The 18830-nt window shown below is 40.5% G+C and overlaps 1 protein-coding gene across 2 annotated transcripts; it reads right to left on the bottom strand.

Moving 5' to 3' along the window:
* Positions 1-72: 72 nt before the first annotated feature.
* tmprss13a (transmembrane serine protease 13a) lies at positions 73-18413 on the bottom strand. 2 transcript variants are annotated; one of them, XM_080429679.1, is made up of 13 exons: positions 18387-18413; positions 14858-15026; positions 14348-14455; positions 13609-13785; positions 10678-10804; positions 9585-9689; positions 8448-8491; positions 7910-8072; positions 6311-6489; positions 4632-4730; positions 4120-4262; positions 1729-1881; positions 73-1349 (listed from the first exon to the last, which is right to left on the bottom strand). In XM_080429679.1, exons 1-13 carry the CDS (start codon positions 18402-18404, stop codon positions 1335-1337), a joined length of 1500 nt encoding a protein of 499 aa, XP_080285805.1. In that variant the 5' UTR covers positions 18405-18413; the 3' UTR covers positions 73-1334. The 2 variants fall into 2 exon arrangements, with proteins under 2 accessions (XP_080285805.1, XP_080285804.1); XM_080429678.1 differs by lacking the exon at positions 18387-18413 and adding an exon at positions 16782-16924 and having other exon boundaries at positions 74-1349.
* Positions 18414-18830: the final 417 nt, after the last annotated feature.

The following is an 18830-nucleotide window of genomic DNA, read 5'->3' as shown; positions in this document are numbered from 1 at the left end:
GAAGGATGACTGAACTGATCTTTTGCTCAATTTATGTATTTATTGATTAATCTTAATTATCCCATACATAGTGTTGCTGCCGGGAAAAAATCTTGTACAGTATAGCTCCATATTTCAACATATTGTTTTTTTTGTCATAGCTACTAGTCACACAAACATAGTTCACAGCTACTTAGCTAATATTTTTTAATTCAATGTATTTTTAGTGAAAGTGAAGCGTAACATCTTTTAATTCAATTAATTTTCAGTGAAAGTTTTTTTTAAGTTAAAGTGAAAGTGTTTAAGTGTGTAAATATTGAACAAATCAAAATTATTAACAACAGCTGTGAGTGTGACTAAATAATAAATACAGTACATTGGATCCACCGGTTCTTTTCATTTCCTGAAAAGTAACAGTTTTGGACATACGTACAAGGTTTCCACCCGACAGTGACGACATGTTAGACAAATAGCATCGACATTTCTCTTAGAAAACAGTGAATATAAATTATCAACATGGGCAAACTGCTAAATCTGTACAGCGATATTTCACAGTGTTATCATAGCATTAGCATACATTTACAAGGCTGAGAAAGTTCTGATATATTCATAAACAAAATACAGAACACATTTAACAGGGGTTTTAACACATTTTCTTTCTCCCAAAAATGATATAGGCTTTTGGAATGACTCCCTTTCTTCCTTTTCTTAAGCTTTCAGAAATTCAGATGGTTCACAAAACACTGTCATTACCTAGAGATGTGTCAGTGAGTGAAACACACCTCCGCGGTTATAGATATATAGATTGTTTGCCCAACGAGACTCACTTTCAAACCAGTTCCCAAACAAAAAATTAAGAGCAGAGTTGATTCAGCATTATGACCAGACATCTATTATTATATACATGTAAAATACATCATTATGAACATCATAAATATAGCACATCACTGAGGATACTAAGAGATGACAGGCTAGTATGACAATACATTCACTTCTTAAGTCGCTCTGCAAATGGCTATATTTGCAAAATTGTACATAACACATACGACCGCATTTTAGTGGACAAGAGTAAAAACACTGACGCCAATGTGGCAGAGAAAGATTAAGCAAGAACATCAGAGCAGCATTTCCGTGCATCATCGGGTCCTGCTTCTTTCCTGAGCCAGTGGTAAACCCTTTGTCCATCTCCCCGTCCACTGCTGTACCTCTTCATGCAAACATGCCTGTGTGTGTGCATCTCCAACAGTGCATCCGAGGTCACATCATCATGCAGGGCTCTTCAGGGAAGGGTGAAGGGGAACACGGCAGTGGTCTTTGGAGACCAGGTGTGGCAAACCCACGGAGACATAGAGAGTTCAAGGCCTCTCTTGCTGTGGAAGGCACAGGAAGTGGTGAAATGAGAAAGTCTGTAACCCGCCTGACACTTGGATTCACTAAAGGGCTTTTCACATGGGGAGCGACACTATGCTTGCGTACCCGCTTGGATCCACATGCACTCCTCATGTGAATAGACGCATCGCGTAGACAAAAGTTCAACACAACTCAACTCGACGCAGGGCCCGTTTGTCACTATGCCTGACAGATTGCGTGCACCTCCCTACCTGCTCACCTCTCATTGAAAATTAATTATTAAGTGTGTCAGTCACTTTCCATGTGAAAAACCCTTAACAGTGGATCAGTAAACAAAGAACTTAGAAAGACTTATTTCAGGTATAGGCCTTTCATGATCAAAGTCAATACATTTCCTACCTGCATCTTGCTGTAGATCCAGGGCAACATCATCCTGACCCTGGTGTAAACTCCAGGCTGTTGTCTCTCACCACAGCTAACACCCCAGCTGGTTATTCCTGTCAGGTACCAGCGGTCCTCATATTGACATACCAGAGGACCTCCACTGTCACCCTGGGAAAAACAGAGCAGGTTTTTGCGATTGGTCAAGATGGGTAAAAAAAACTAACAAAAAAAACACGTAAAAAGCAGCTCTACAAGCTCACAACGCCTCGCAATGCAATGCACTATACTTTATCTATGGAGTCATGGGATGAACATGTATCATTCCTATTTTTCATATTTCATTTCGATTGGCTATGATAGGCTTCCAAAGATTGCGGGACTGACCTATTTTTCAAAAGATTCCCAAAATGGCAGAGTAATGATTTTGTCACCAAATTAAGTACAAATGATCTCGTGCAACATGTGACAATATCCGTCAAACAGGGTTTTGATATTCCATTCCATTTGCCTGTAACTGGTTTCAATATTGGGGGCCTATTTCTTCCAAAAAAATTGCATCATGAAGGCAACATACAGTTTGATCAACTCTTAATTGGAATCGCATGATGAGGAATCTATAGACCACACTTCCAAAGCACTTTCACTTCTGCTCATGTAGGGATGCCACAAATATGTAAATGGACCCTTCGCTAAACCCCACCCCAAAAGCGATTGTCCAATGCCAGCTTAGCAACCGTTGTCAGCCTGGCATAGGTCTGGCAAGCTTTCGTCACCTGCCATAGCTGTCAATGTTATTTCGCCCGCACACACACATTCATTTGCAACATATAGCAAGATATAAGAATACCACGATAACGCAATGGTGACTATATGAACCAGCAACAGATTCCACGTACCCAAAACCGTTGGAGGGTTCTTTTCTCAAGCTGAAATCTGCACTTAAACTGCAAGGCTGCATGGCTGTGTTGTTGAACACATACACTTAACGTCAGGAAAGTTACACGACTCACTCGCCCATAAACGTAACAAAATTCAGAATCACAGCGCTGCCTGTTAAGGATTCCGCACGTGAAAGTATATTAATTCATTTGTTCGTCTATTTATTAACTGTTACTGTAGTCTGAAATGAATGAAAACTCCTGTTACAATCATGGATCAACTTCAACCTGGTGTTTGCACTTTGTCTATTTACGGTCCGTACATCTATATAAACGTTCAGATTTCAAATATAAAGTGCTTACCTTATGGCCATGGATGTTACAATTATGCACGGGACTCTCAAAAGTACCCGTATATTCTGTATTGTTCAATAAAAAGCATTTTAATCCGATCGGTGGCCATTTTCTCATGGAGTTATAATGTATCAGAGTGCAATACACTTACCAACCGATAGGGTCACGCAGTTGAAAGCATATGGAGAAAATGGCCACCGATCAGATTAAAATGCTTTTTATTGAACTATACGGATGATACGGTTACTTTTGAGAGCCCGTACATAAATGTAACATCCGTGGCCATGGGATAAGCACTTTATATTTGAAATATGAACGTTTCTGTAGATGTAAATGGAGAAAGTGTAAACACCAGGTTGAAGTTCATCCATGATGGTCGAGACAGACGACCGTCGTGTATCCATGGCTATTACTCCCTCTAACATTTCCCGTGTTTTTAGCTTATTGAAATAATGTCATGCACATTTTTCCAGTCCATAGCCTACTGCAGGCCTTGTTGACTAGATTTAGAAGAGATTTTGAAGCTCTTGCTGCTGAAATGATCGATTATGTTTAAGGAGAAAAGCCGTCATTTAACATGCAAGTCAATGGGTGAGAAGCAGAGTGTGCCAGGCCTGGGTGTGACTAACTCGCACCACCAGTCACAGAGTGGGGTGGGTGGGGCTTAGCGAAGGGTCCATTGCACGGTAAGTCATACAGATGCTATCCCCTCAGGGTTGCGGTTATCACCCTGATGGCCGCAACCCATGACTCACACAGCCCTGGTTAGGCAACCCAACCTGGCGGAGTTATGTGCTCAGAGAAGCACACTTTTCTAGTTGCTTGTGTGGTATGACATAAATGTGCTGATTTGTTTAGATTATCTTGTTGAGCAAAACATGGATATCATAAGCTTATTTAGCTTATCCATAGCTAGAAAAGTGTGCTCCTCTGAGCGCAGATCACCGCCAGACCTGATTGCCTACCCAAGGCTGTATTAGTCATGGGGTGCCAGCAAAAAATAAATACTTCTGAAGATTTTTTGAAAACTATTTTTTGGGTAGGAAATAAAGGGATATTTATATTTACTCACGACCCATAAAAACGGGTCCATGACCCAAAATAGGTCACAACCCTATGTTTTGGAAATGCTGCATTACATACAGTAGTAAATGTGATAGAGATGAAAAGTCACCTGACAGGAATCCCGGCCCCCATTCAGGTCTCCCGCACACATCATGTTCTTGGACACGGCACCCCCATAAATCCTGGTGTGGTTACACTTGCGTACATCGATGATATCCACGGTCACCTCCATCAGGTCCCTGGAGATGCTGGCTGTATGGGAGAAGGTTGCTTTGTTAGTGGGACTGTTGGCTGGCTGTTAACCACATGAACCTCCCTATTTTTGGAACTAAAATGTTTTAATTCCAACAATTTTATCAAATAGACGGAAGACCTAGACTGGATACGCAGATCTTCAAATAGTAAAAACAGGAAGTGATAAAGATTTTGAGACTGGTTTTACCTTGCAATGCAAGTCAATGGAGAGGCTATTTTGAATGATCCATTTCTAATCAATGGAACAACTATTTACATCATGGCAAGTAACTACACAACCCAAACCTCTACTAGAGTGTCATAATATTACTTTAAATGCACTGTCCCTTTGATGGCTCTGTTCCATGGCTCCATTCCATGTTTTACCTGAATTTGCATCAGTGGTTCCAAAGCCAGAGATCCAACATGGGGTTCCAGGAAGGAATCTTTGGTTGAAGGCAGGCAGACAGGCAGGCTGGACCAAATCTGTATAACATACACACAAACCATTACATAGCTACTAGTGATGAGCGGGTCAACCCGCGGCGCGGGTGGTCGAGTCAGGATTTCAGAGGCAATTATGCGGGCTGCGGGTGAGCAGGTCAGCCGCTCTCACACGCACAAAATATATATATATACATATTTTGAACAACATGCTTGTTTATTTAGCCCATGACAATGTTGTGCTACTGTAGACATTTAAAGCGACTTTGGGTACTTAAAAGAGCGCTACATAATATATATATATATTCCCACCGCGGGTCGCGGGCGGGTTGAGCCATAGATTTATATATGGGTTCGCGGGGCGGGTTGTGGCGGGTTGGGTTCTGTGGCGGGTTGGGGCGGGGTGGGTCATGAAAAAACCCGACCCGCACATCACTAATAGCTAGACATGTAGTTTAATGGATGACAGCACACACGCACACGAGACCATTGTGTGACCGGAGAGAGCACAGATAGTAAGACTCCAGCAGACACAAAACAGAGGCATAAACAATGTGATTATCGTACCTAACCACTTAAACCCTAAACGTATATTGGCCCATAAACCCATTGGATCAATGGAACTAACATAGTATACTTTAAGTTCCTATTTACTGGTATCACAAAGAAAGTATACCATGACATTTTTACATAATGTTTATTGTTACATTATCATAAAAATATTTAAATGAGTTTTGCCAATTATTTGGGGCCAACTTGCAATACCCTTGCTTCCCACCGATGGTCCAACAGGTTGAGAATCACTGCTCTACCAATACCATACATATTTGTTCAAGAATAAGGTTTTATTCTTATTTATGGATTGCTTTTTTATTTTTGGATGAACATCACCGTTCCTACTGGAGGTATAACAATAGGACAGACAGAACATCCCAGTTGAGGACATATTTGGTCAACAATAACACAGCTGCCCTGATTGTTCCAACCTTTGTGAGCATCTGGTTTGCAACCGTTGCCCTGGGAAACAACATGAATTATCATAGAAACAGCTGTTAGTTAGCTGGCTATGCTACCAATTCACATCCACAAGATGTTCTATCTGTTAATGCCAGCACTGGTTTGGGCCCACAGTACACAGTAAAATCCTCAGTAAATTTAAATTCCAGAGCGACTCTAAGGAGTTGAATTAACATACCATTTGTCAGTGTACCCGGATGTGACTGATTGGATGTTGACATTGGTTTATACATGTCTCGTAGCAACATTTAACCACTGAAACCAGGCTATTGCAAGAAATGGTGCATTGGACTGCAACTAAGTTATTTTCATCATAGATTAATCTGCCGAATGTTTTTTCAATCATTCGGTAAAGTAAAACAAATCATGGGAAATGCTTATCACAATGTACCTGAACTCATGCAGATATAAGTAATATATTTATACAGCATAATATATTTACCTAACAGACAAAAACACTTTTTATAATAAGGAACAAAGACAAATTCACATTTTGGATACATTAAACCAATTCCATTTGATAACAAAAATATTTTTTTGCCTCTATTTTCGATCAACTATTCAATCAATTCTGGTCATTTATTCAATCATGGTTTGATCCCTACCGTTGAAGTCAACAGGCGCAGATAATTTGATCAGGGCGATGTCCTGGTCATTGGTCTTGTTGTTGTAGTTCTCATTGACAATGATCTTCCACACCCGGTAAGGCCTAGTTAGTCTGGTCTGAGACACCACTCCTCCATAGACACGCCAGTTCCTGGCGTCCAATGTTGAAGGGTTTGACCTGGGGGTGGGAGCGCAGAGCTTCTGTCAGTGGTGGATGGTAAACTAAGTACATTTACTCAAGTACTGTAAGTAAGTAGGTCGAAGAGGCTTATTGTCGGTATCAGCCAGAGCGCAGTCTACAATGCACTAGTCCTTCGGAAAATGGATTGTTGAAGTGGAGCACAACACCATTATCTCCCAGTTCTTACCGCACAACTTGCCGCACCCAAGTCATACGCTGAGTTGACAGTGCCCAGGATCGAACCCATGACCTTGTGGCTGAAGGGCGAGCGCTCTACTGACTGAGCTATTTTTTTTACTTTACTGTAATATTTCCAATATCTTTACTTCTATTCCACTACATCTCAGAGGTGAATATTGAACTTTTTACTCAACCTCAATTATTTGAAAACTTTAGTTACTAGTTACTTTGTAGATTTTGATTATTACAAAACATAAATTAACCACATTAACCACTTTCAAGCACTATAAGCTATTTCAATTTTCAAGCTCACAAGCGACTTGTTGTGAGCTTGTAGATATGCCATTTTCAAAAGATTTATTCATTTTGATTAGATATTTTGCTTAATGAGTACTTTTACTTTTGGTACTTTACGTATATTTTGATGCCAATACTTTTACTCAAGTACATTTTGCATTTCAGACTTTTACTTGTATAGTTAATTTCTATAGAATCCGAATCAATCTTCTCTAGGCTACCAACACATCCAATCTTCATCTTCACATCACATTACAAGTAACATGAAATTCTTAATTGTGCAGACCCATCATTGCAGTTAAAAGATAGAGAATAAGAGCATAAAAGGGAATAGTGTTTGTCTAGTAATAGGGGTCTCCCCATCTCTTCAGCTCTTTAGAAAACAAATTTATATTTTCAAGTCAAAACCCCCACACACATCATTTATCAACAAAACATGTATAATATTTCAGACACTCCCAATTGTTCACTTCCAGTTTCACTTGTTTATCCTATATGAGTTCTCTCATAGCAATGCTTGCCATCAGAATATAGAGCAGGATGCTTTTAACAACCCAAAAAACGATCACTTAAAAGTTTAATTTCTGACCCCAACCACTTGCCCTTTTCATACATAGACCTCTAACAGAACAATTTTGCAAAAAAATTAACACACTACACAAGGTGTGTAGATTACTAGGGTACCACTTCAGTGCTTTAGTGACTGCACTGTGTAATTATCAAATACAGGATTGTATTCAAATAAATAAATAGGGAGTGCCGATAGCCGAGTGGTGAAGACGCATACCAGGCTCTGATGCCTGACAGCGACTCCATGGGTTTGATTCCCTGGCCCGGTGGACCTTTTCTGCATGTCACTCCCCGACTCTCTCTCTCCGTTTCCCGTCTCTCTACGCTGAAAACATTCGACAAACCAGGATTCCAATTTCAAATTACTCACGCTGGGAAGCAGTGTGCAGCGGTGGCCACAAAATCAGGAGAGATTAGTACCCCTCCACAGGTGTGTGAGCCCCTGAAATGCAGAGACAGCTGCCAGGGCCACTGACCCTGCTTGGCCACGCTGCCCCCAATGATCCGTGAGGTAGACTGCTGTCGACCACAGTCTGGTTGAGAGGACAGAGGTGTGCCGTGAGATACAAATTATGTAACAATGCAGTCCAACAGCACTAAACATCACAACTCATAAAATACAATAAACGAATATAGTTTGGCAACAAAGATCCAAATCAGCTGATGGTGTCAAGAGGAGATAGAAAATAAGACTATTGGGATGCTATGCAGAAATCTTATCTTTTGGCTGTTATTGCAAATACAGTAATACTGTGTGCAGTAATTGCACACAGTATTACTGTGTACAATAGTCACACAGTAGAAAAAATGTCACAATGACATTTCTTCCATGTCATTGTGAAAGAGAGAGAGAGAGAGAGAGAGAGAGAGAGTGCACGCTACAGGAAAAGCAGATGGAGGCTCCTTACCCACACACTGCAGGGAAACAGTCTTCAGTTTTGGACAGGAAGAGCTACACCGTGAGAGAGAGACATGGATGTCAACATGAGTGCATACATCAGTGTGCACTTCACCACCTCATCAACCACATTCATAATTCCGGCAAGTCAAGCAGTATTTTGCAGCAATTAGAGGGCAAGTTCATTTGTATAACTCCTTTCAACAAGGAAATTCAAGTTTATTTGTATAACAAGGACATTCATTAAGCCATCGTGCTTTTCACACAACACTAACAGCATTAATCCTTTACTGTAAGAGTTTTTTTTTTCACACAACAGCTTAATGCTCCAAAATAAATCCTTATACTGTGCAAAGTCAGCAAACGTTTCAAACGTTTGGTCTTGGTTGAGGTGAGGTGAGTTTTCTCAGAGCATTAAGCTCTTATGCAAACCCTTTACTTATTTTGTCCTGCACCAGCGACGAAATAATGGGCATAACATTACCTTTTGAACCCATTAAGCACTTAAGCCATTCTATTATACGACGTATTAGTCGTGAAAATAGCTGATCTACAAGCTCACAACTTGTAGATCAGCCAGACAAAGTGCAAAAGAAACGCATGATAAAATAAGCAGACCTGTAGCAGACCTGCAGTAAATGGTGCATAAAAACACAGTGCTTCACACAGGCTTTGACGTCATGAACTTTGCTGTCCGGCAGAAACCAGCTAACTAAATTTTTCCGCTTTTGCATTTTTTTCCCATAAATCAGTGCTATTGAACACCCTTTACGTCTGTGTGTTGATAAAAAAAATATTGAACCAATGAAAAGTATTAAAAAGCGCTTCTGACAAAACCAGCTAACTCCATTGGATCCTCAAACTTTCTGCTGGTTTTGCTGACTCCAGGCTCCACCCCCTTTTGACCTCCAAACTCATTGTGAGCTTGGAGGTCCATTTAGCTGTTCTTATCAATGATGAACAAAACCTCATAACTCGACCTTTTGTTTTGTTTTTGTCATTTCCTGAAAAATGAACATTTTGGAGTTAGCCGTTTCTGCCAGACAGCAGAGATATGTATATTATTGGGAGGATGAGAGGAAGATGGCGATGAAATCAGAACGTGGTGCTAAAGGAAAAGTTAAATGGATGGTGCATTGAAGATTACCTTATATTGACAAGACCCTGTAAGTAAGGCATACCCAAGTTTGCCTTACTGTTCACCGTTAGACCAATGGACTGCTGAGAATCCACCGCTTTGGTCCCATAGCACCTACAAAATCGTAAAAAAAAGGTTAAGTGATAAAGATGTACATTTATTGACACACACACACACACACACACACACACACACACACACACACACACACACACACACACACACACGAGAGGTTGGTGGTTGTGAAGGTCAACAAAAACTAAATAAAGGATGTTGGTGCTCGTGAGTACATTTTGCTGAGTAGTTCTGTTTTTCTAACTACACCTTATTTACATTATTTTCCATTGATTTCGAATCTAGGCTCAGTATTTATGTAATACCAATGACGCCCAGCCAGGGGCAACAGATGCAAATTACCTCTTAGCTATCTCCGGCGCAATATTTATTTATTTATTTGTGCATTGTCCCTTTTAAATAAAACAAATGCATAAATAAAACCAGAGACAGAGGGAATTCTGTCTGAGACCAAATGCATTCTGGTTCTGTCACGCTAATGCAACCCAGAAAGACCTGTGAAGAATCAATCAGACTCTAAACACACACACGATAGCAGCAAGGGTGGAGAAATGCGACAGATCTCATTGGCTAGATTACAGATGGGGTGCTGGAGACTTGTAGACCTGGCTAAATTGCTTCATAAATGACTCCTTCAAGAAGCCTGAAGTAGTTCTCTGAATGATGGAGATCGGTGAAGCCGACCTCGATCAATGTGCTTGTCAGAGGAAAACGTGCTAATCTGGGATGGGTTTTGCAGTCAAACATAGAGCACAAAGCATTTGAGCCAGCAATCAATCAGTGTTACTGCCCTCTGAGAGATTGTGTGAGCAGATTTCCACACTATATGAACTGTTTATGTACCTAGGCAAGACTTAAGGGGACAGGCTGGCCTAAAAGAACTGATCTTCAAGCTAACAACGTGTCGTGATGCGACAGGATGTTCCGCTTTAAGATCAGTTATTTGAGGCAAGTGACAATGTTATTGTACATCGATATAAATTAGGCTCAACCATGATGACTAATGTGGTATGATGAGTTCATTTACTTTCTGAAGCCCATCTGAGCGCAGGTGTGGTCAGCATAGCTCTTGTCCCAGCCTTGGTGACACACCGGAAGATAGCGACCGTCGTCATTGGTCCGGACCTGCAGACCACCGCCGATAGAGAATCTCACTGAGGTAGAGAGAGAGAGAGGAGAATCAAGACAAGCAGAATAAAGACATTATGTGCCATATTTTCAACATGATCACTGTCGGGCAGAAACCTTGTAAGTCCAAAACAATGACTTTTCAGGATATGGAAAAAATAACTTGTGTTCCTCCTATAGAACACGGGTTGCTGTTGGACAGGCATTTACAAGCTATTGTCAACACTTTTCATTTGTTAAATATTTACAAAACCCACGGACAGACACCTTTTTCAAAAGTAGTGCAAATAACAAATCTACAAGCTCACAAGCTTATAGATGGCTATATTTGCTAATTTTGTGTGACACTGTTGTACGACGAAGTAGGTGATTCATTTATTGTCTCTGCCAGGCCGAGACTATGTTTAGCACTCTGTCCGTCCGTCCGTCCGTCCGTCTCAGAGGTCATCAACATGTCTGTACATGGACAAACGTCTCCGTGGCAAGACATAATCTAAATATAGCCTATATTTCTTCATTATAATGTAAAAGCATATTAATAATGTGTTTGAATAACTTTGGTGACTCGTAAAGTAACATGCTCATTAATATGTGCAGGACATTTGTGGTATTGCACATGGTACCTGTACACAATTGCATCAGGTGAAGACAACAAGACAGCTAAAGAAATGATTGCTAATAGCTGCCTCGATTCTGTGAAAATAGCTAAATGTGCTATTTGTTGGGGAAAAAAACGTTGTTTTTCTGTCTTTTTTAAAGACAACAGAGTGTATGTGGTGTGGTCAGACAATTAAATAATTAAAGTCAACCACGAGGGACCAGAGTGAAAAAATGGTGCAGGAAAAGAGCAAAAACACAGGCATGTCATCTGTTCAGAAGGAGCCATTTGCTACCAAGGCAAAGGAGGGCAGAACTGGATAAGTAAATCATGGTTGTCGTTAGTTGTTAGACACAGTGTCCACTAAGGACAATATCAACTATAATAACACTCAACAATCATAATCCATGGAAACACTCCATCCACAGCCTTTGACCTCCTCCAACCTGAGAGTTAGCTCACCTCTGATCAAAGTTAGGTGCCTTCGCATTAAACTATGACACTGCATTCAATAAAAATCCTGGCATGCCCTTCATTAATCACTCATCATGTAGGCCTACATATCTTTTCTGTCTCTCACGTTTCCTTGTTCCGGTGGCATTTTATCCTTGACGTTTCCGTGAGAAGCATTTAACATGTAATTATTACGTCTAATAAATCAAATCAAGTGTAGCTTGTTGGGTGAGTCTTGTTTCCATAGTAACATTTGCATGCCTTGGACTTTGTCATCAACAGAGAATACCTGATCACCTTAATGGAATCCACAACCGTACCTTGCCAAACCAAACCAACGGTTTAGCTGGTAGAACTTGATTTGATCTCCTTCTGTCCTCAAGTAACACTGTCCTTTGAAAAGCCGGCAATCTCTACAATAGCCATATGATGTGTAATACGCAACCACTCACCAGTGGCTCTTTTGCAATGGAAGCACTGTCTGCACTGATTAGACTCAATTATTATCCAAAATAATTAAGATATTGTTTTTGGTGGTTAAGTGGCTTAGTAGTTATTGCAGACATACTATTGTTTTAAAATGTGAAGCACATTGGAATAGACCCTATGACACATTAGGAGTCCATTAGTATACATTTAGGGCTAGGCCAATGTGTTCTTGGTAAAAGTATAATTTTGCATGTCCACGGCAAAACATTAAATATTAATGAAAATATCCATCACGAGCTGCCATGGTGATGACCCCTCCGTCTGTGAACGACTAATAATTTTTTGACAGTACTCCTACAGATTGTGTCCAAATAAATTATCGGTACACAGCATCTCTATCTCTATAGTCATTAAACGAAACGTCTTTCAGATTTTTCATATTCCATCCTGATTGTGTTAAGTTTTTTACAAAAAGCCTCAAATCATGAACGCAGCGTCCGATTGCGGTGAAACTTTGGACGCACATTCGCACTACGTTCAGGAACAAATGCCTCACTTTTAACATTTCCATATTATAGCATCACCAAGAGGCCGAATTTTGCACACATTTGATTTTATATTACTCCTACAAAATGTGTCCAAACATCACACAAATCGGTACACATTATTGCTATAGTCAAGTGATCAAGGCAGATCCATACGATTTTTCACATTCCATCCTGGCGAATTCCGAACATTGCCCACAATAACCTACCTGACCTGCCGGAGACCTGTGTTCCGAAGAGCACTTTTTCTAGTTAATATTGTTTTTACATAAAAAGTTGAAATACGGAGATACAAAGTATCTGCTCGAAAGCAACGATATTTTTTATTATGTTACAGTAGGCCTACAGTATGTGGCAGCGATATGGACTAGTGTCATGTGTGACCGAGCGCCCCGTGAGCCACTGCTGGTCATCAACTTAACATATGATAACGTAAAACAAATTGAAAAAAGAAAGGTGAACAAAGTGAAACCTCTATAGGCTATCCTGTCTTATCTACTGTAGCACAAGATAAGTAAAATTCCATGATCTAAATGTTGGCAGATATTAATGCTTAAATAAAAGGCCAGTAAACTATTGTCCTCCAGTCCGTACTATCCTATTTCCGTCAAGCCCATGTGTGAGAACTAAAAACCTGACCTACAGTTTCTCATGTGAAGATCGTTTGTCATGCTGCCTGTTTTTCTTTGTAATGATTTGGCTGTGCTTTTGCCTGTTTGCTGTATACCTATCCTTTTTTAACATGTCTTTTTATGTTCGTCTGGTGTGTGTGTGTGTGTGTGTGTGCCTGCGCGTGCGTGCTCACCACAGTTGGATTCATCAGAGCCCAGCTTGCAGTCTCGCCTTGCGTCACATTCAATGGTAGTGTTGGGGCAGGTGTCATGGCTCGGCACGCTCGACTGATTTTCATCCCAATCCAAGCTGTCACTCTCACTGGTATTGTAGAGGATAGCTGTTGTAGCCAGCCTGGTTCCATATCGTACTGCCATGAGTTAGTAGAATGTAAACCACAAGGTTATTATCTAGAGATGCACAATTGATAAATCAACCAAGAAGACAGAATCGTGAAGTAATTTTTTTTTATCAAAAATGTATTTGAATACACCTACTCCTGATATACTGACTACTCCTGATATACTGATACTGTAAACATCCAGGTAGCTATACCAATTGTTTAAGACAAATTCTACTCAGCCATGGTCATTCAATTACTATAAAATGGATTTGCACATTGCTAGAGCTCAATAAATAAATATTATTACATAATGATTATTACAAAAACAATATTATTGATTATTACAAAAAAACATTCCAACATCCACCCAAGGGAAAAGGTGTGAATTATAGAGGTGAGAAGAGAGATAGAGGACAGTCACGAAGCACAGAAGACAGTGAATCCAGATGATAAACTATAGGTAAAGATGATAAAGTAGCTATGAATAAACCAGCGTTGGAACAAAACTTGACTGGGTCATAGCAGTAGACGACCCCAAGCCAGAGAGCACACACACACACACACACACACACACACACACAACACATACTTCCAAGCCAGATGGCCAGTGCCAGCATGATGAGGACCAGAACAGTGCCCCCCGACCCTCCACAGCACCTGGCATCAGTCCTGCAGCAACTCTTCTGCTTTCTTCTTGCTGATGGAGAGACAAAACACACACACACACACACACACAATCAGTGCCAGTCTGACACAGAAACCTCCGTACAACCTCCAGACACGGCGGTCTTTAACAAATATTTCACACACTTCATTATCCATCAGTATCACACATTATCTTAACCCATTAAGACCTGAGGCCGATTCTACAAATGCCTTCTAAATCAGTGGTTCTCAAACGTTTTCGTGCCAAGGACCCCCCAAAATGATATGCATTTGGCCCCCCCCCAGCTGAAATTGTTTTGTGCCAGGGACCTCCAGAAGAGAAGATTTGTGTTAAATAAAATGCAAAATTACTCAAAATAGCAGATGTACAAGCTCGCAGCGCGGCACAAAGTGACGTATGCTCCTGTATGCTCACTCAGATGACCTACTGTACCTGGTTGTGTGACGCGGGGGGCTGCCACTGATGGGTGCAACTGAGGGACGTAGTGGAGCTGGTTGGGACGGGTCACAACTGGACCAGTCCCATACACCACCTCCTCATAGGACTTCAGAGGAGGCTGAGTGTGCACCGCAACACTGTAGTACGGAGGAGGAAGATCTTTCTGAGGAGGTGGGGGGGGGGAGAGAGAGCATTAGATCGACTGAAATACCATCATTCACATTGCAGAGCATTCAGAGCTGCTCCCACCCTCACCATGTTTAAAACCACACTCAAAACCCACCTTTTCAGAATCGCATTCCCTACATAAAACCCCAACCCCTCCTTTTTATTGTACTTTTCTTTTATAGATCTTAATCCTTTTTAACTAGTCAATTCTAATAAAGTTGTTATTTTTCTGCTATGTAAAGCGACTTTGAGTATTTAGAAAAGCGCTATATAAATCGTATGTATTATTATTATTATTATTGCTGTGGTAGTGACGTTTAGTTTTATGTCATCTCCAAAAGCATGCTCGTTTGATTTTCGAGTCATTGGATTCAGTTGATTTCTGGTAAGATTGGTAATGTTTAAATAACTTTGGACACAATTTTAAAACATGGGCCAAGTCAAAAAATAATGCCATTAAAAAGCGGAAATGATCTAGACAATGGCAACTGTATTAGACCTTTAAAGGAGGAGTTCACCCAAAAGATTACTTATTTTCTATCAATTGCACACCCTATGAAGCCTTGAATCCATGGATTCTTTTTAGTTTTTGTCGCATTCCTAAGCTAATAATTTGATTCCCGTCTCCTACCGGCTAATGTATCCGGTAGGAGACACAAAGTAGATTATTTGTGTCTCCTACCGGAAATACACACGGTCATCAAATTATTGTCTTAGGAATGCGACAAAAACTAAAATAAACCCATGAAATCAAGGCTTCATGGGGTGTGTAATTGATAGAAAATAAGTAATTTTTTGGGTGAACTCCTCCTTTAACACTTGACAAGAAACCCATTGTATTAGGCCTACATAGGACCCTATAGTGTCAACCTGATAAAGCATATCCTATCTGACAAACCCAACACCTGACTAACAACCTCACAGACAAAGACTCATCTCCTGGCAACAATCTCTGTAAGATCACAGGGTACATCAACCTTTTTCTCAGCTTGCATTAAGTAGCCACATAAACCATTTCAGACAAAAGGAGTCATCTGCTAGCCAGGGATTGGCTAGAATCACATAATTTACAGTATAAGGTTTATCTTATCTAATCTTATCTGAGGGGTCTATCATGTGGGGATGAGGAGTGTACAGTAGCTTCCACAGAGACAATCAAGCTACAGTCATTGAAAAACAGGACGACATGTGCAGGTTCATTGCTACAGTCTAACCTGGCCACTAGTATGCTGCCTCATGGCTAGTTCTGTTAGCAATTCAGGTCAGTGGTGACACACTAGTTGAGACAGTCAGACTGAGTAAAGGCAGACCAGCCCAAGGTGAGAGAATGGCCCCTCTCCCTCTCGCTCTTATTCTAGGTTCTTCTACGTTGTCTTAGAAAACAGTGTACATAAAGAATAAGTACGGGCGAACTGCCTAAAATCTGTACAACTTAAAGATTCCGTATCTGGTTCATGAGGTGTGGATCCTATAGCTGCAGTTCAGCTAACTGAGATCTAGTCGACATCACATTATTTGGTATTGAAAACCAAGTCAATAATCTTGTCAAGCAATCATCCACTTCTACCTGTAATCAAATCTGTTCTAGCAATTCTGAACAGGATTAAACAAAACAAAAAAGCTGGTAAATGAGGCTTCTGTCACACGGTCACAAAACACATCCTAATCCAACAAAACGTTTACATTTGGAAAAATATAGGATCAATTCTATGACAATCTTTCATGAAAACAGAACATTTCCTCAACTTACATTATTCTCCATTGTTTCACCTTTCTCCATTTGATATCCAAGTCAGAGGAGTGATATTGTAAATACTGAGACGATGAGGTTCACAATGTTATGTGACTGAAGTGAATGTTCTGTGACTGACCAAACTCGTTTGGTAGAATTCCTGTCTTCCTTGATTGTATGTGCAATGCTGTTACCTCACTTCATCCCACACTAGAACAGGTGAAGTATCTATGCTTCAGGCTACAAGAGACTGCTGGGCTCCAGTCCAAACAATGAGCCTTTCCAGATTTATTGGTCACCATAACCTCTCCTGATACTGACTTGCTCTTTCCACAAAGAGGGACTTATGGAGTGACCAAATTTCTAAATAAAACATTTTATTGAGTGACCAAACTGTTAAATAAAATAATAATAATAAACAACTTTGACTTTTTTTTAAAAGTGGCAAATTGTGCTTGATTTCCTACAGTTGACAGTTGACAAATACTGCCAGCGTGCTAAGGCTTTGTTAAGGCTGTTCTTGGCCATGACCATTACTTGGCCCACATTCTGTGACCCTTTTTCATTCAACAGTTTGGTAACACCCACAGAGAAAAGGGGGGGGGGGGGGGGTTGTCTCAATAACAACGATATTTCATAAAACCATTGTCTATGGTCCAGTGATCAGGTTTCAGAATATGTCTATAGGCAGCAAATACCCTACTCAGATGAACTACAATGGCTGTGCTGAAGTAGGTGGAGAGATGGTTCATCTTTCAACACAGCCAACTTGGCACTATTGTTTCCCAAATGCAGTTTGCACAGAATATTACTAAAAAAAAAAAATATTACTGGTTCATGACAAGAAAGGTCATTATAGCTGGAATTGCTAAAGCATACAGTTCTAGAGCTAACATGAAAGTTGAGGCATAGCTTCCCTTAAATTTTGCACTTAAAATTGCACAGTGTGCCCCCCTGAAAATGTTTTTCTGGTTTTAATCATCCAACCTTGGCAGGTAACTTCAAATCTGCAGTACTAAATCTGTCTGTGGTACGTACTGGTTCCCATTAGTATCATTGCAACCCAAGCCTCTATTCAAATCTTTCCTTCGCATATAGGTCAAATCTTTCCTTCGCATATAGGTCAAACAGACTGCAATATAGAATCACATCTAAGACAATCAGTAGATACACAGAATAACCAAACATTCTAACTTAAATGAGCAATGTAAGGCAATTATTTATCACAGGTTCTTAATATAACATGCAATTATGCAAGAGCATTATCTCTAAAAGCAGACACTACTGCCCAAATGGTCATTGCATAGGAGGAGCATAGCCCTGAATATAATTAGAAATGTGTCCAGGAAGAACCATCCTGAAACCATCCTGAAACTGAAACTAATCACTTTACTCACTTAACAGGTTAAGTAAAGCCACAGAACCTAAACTGAACAACATTCCAGGACAAGGGTTTCTGGAAGACTGAAGCTGAAAACAAACAAACAAACAAACAGATGGAGAGAAGATCCAGCCAGAACAGTAAAGAATGAATTGCCTCATGTCAAAAGGCAGACTTAAGGATGTATTGAAGCCTTACAGAAGAAAAGCTAAGAGAAGGAGAATTACAAATGGAGAACCTACCGGGTCATGCTTTGCCATTGGACTAAGGGGAACATAGTGAGGAGAGAGCAGGTGAGAGCAGGTGTGGGGGGAGCTAAGTTTATGCAGCCATTCACTCAGTCACAGACCACTGGTTCGAGCATGGTGACGTTGCATTCAACACCTACTGTTCTCTCTTTTCTGTATTTCTCCACTGACCTTCATCCGACGCAAGCTCACTCTCCTCTTCTCATCATCCCCCACCTACATTCATTGTCTCATTCTTTTTCTTATAGACTTGGGCGTGCCCAGGTGTGATACTTTTCCACCCGGTAGACCGGTTTTCATCCAGCTACTGTAAAAGATTTAGTATGAAGCACAGTTATGGTTCAGATTACACCGGCTGAGTTAGTCGGAACCAAAGTGGCCTTATCTTCTTCACAGGAAATGACAGAGAATTGGACTGGCAAACAAAGTCATTCTTCA

This window comes from Gymnoscopelus braueri (assembly GCF_963280865.1).
Source record: "Gymnoscopelus braueri genome assembly, chromosome: 5".
Taxonomy (NCBI): domain Eukaryota; kingdom Metazoa; phylum Chordata; class Actinopteri; order Myctophiformes; family Myctophidae; genus Gymnoscopelus; species Gymnoscopelus braueri.
Note: the sequence above shows the minus strand (reverse complement) of the source record. Positions and strands in the feature narration are given on the sequence as shown.

Bases quoted from the DNA above. Each gene is read 5' to 3' on its own strand.
- tmprss13a (XM_080429678.1), bottom strand. From the start codon at position 16,811: ATGGAGAAAGGTGAAACAATGGAGAATAAT. The intron at 13,786-14,347 runs GTATGTGTTGTG...AACTCATGGCAG, and splicing joins ACTGGCCATCTGGCTTGGAA to TACGATATGGAACCAGGCTG. The intron at 4,731-6,310 runs GTAGGGATCAAA...TATGTTATACAG, and splicing joins TGCGCCTGTTGACTTCAACG to ATTTGGTCCAGCCTGCCTGT.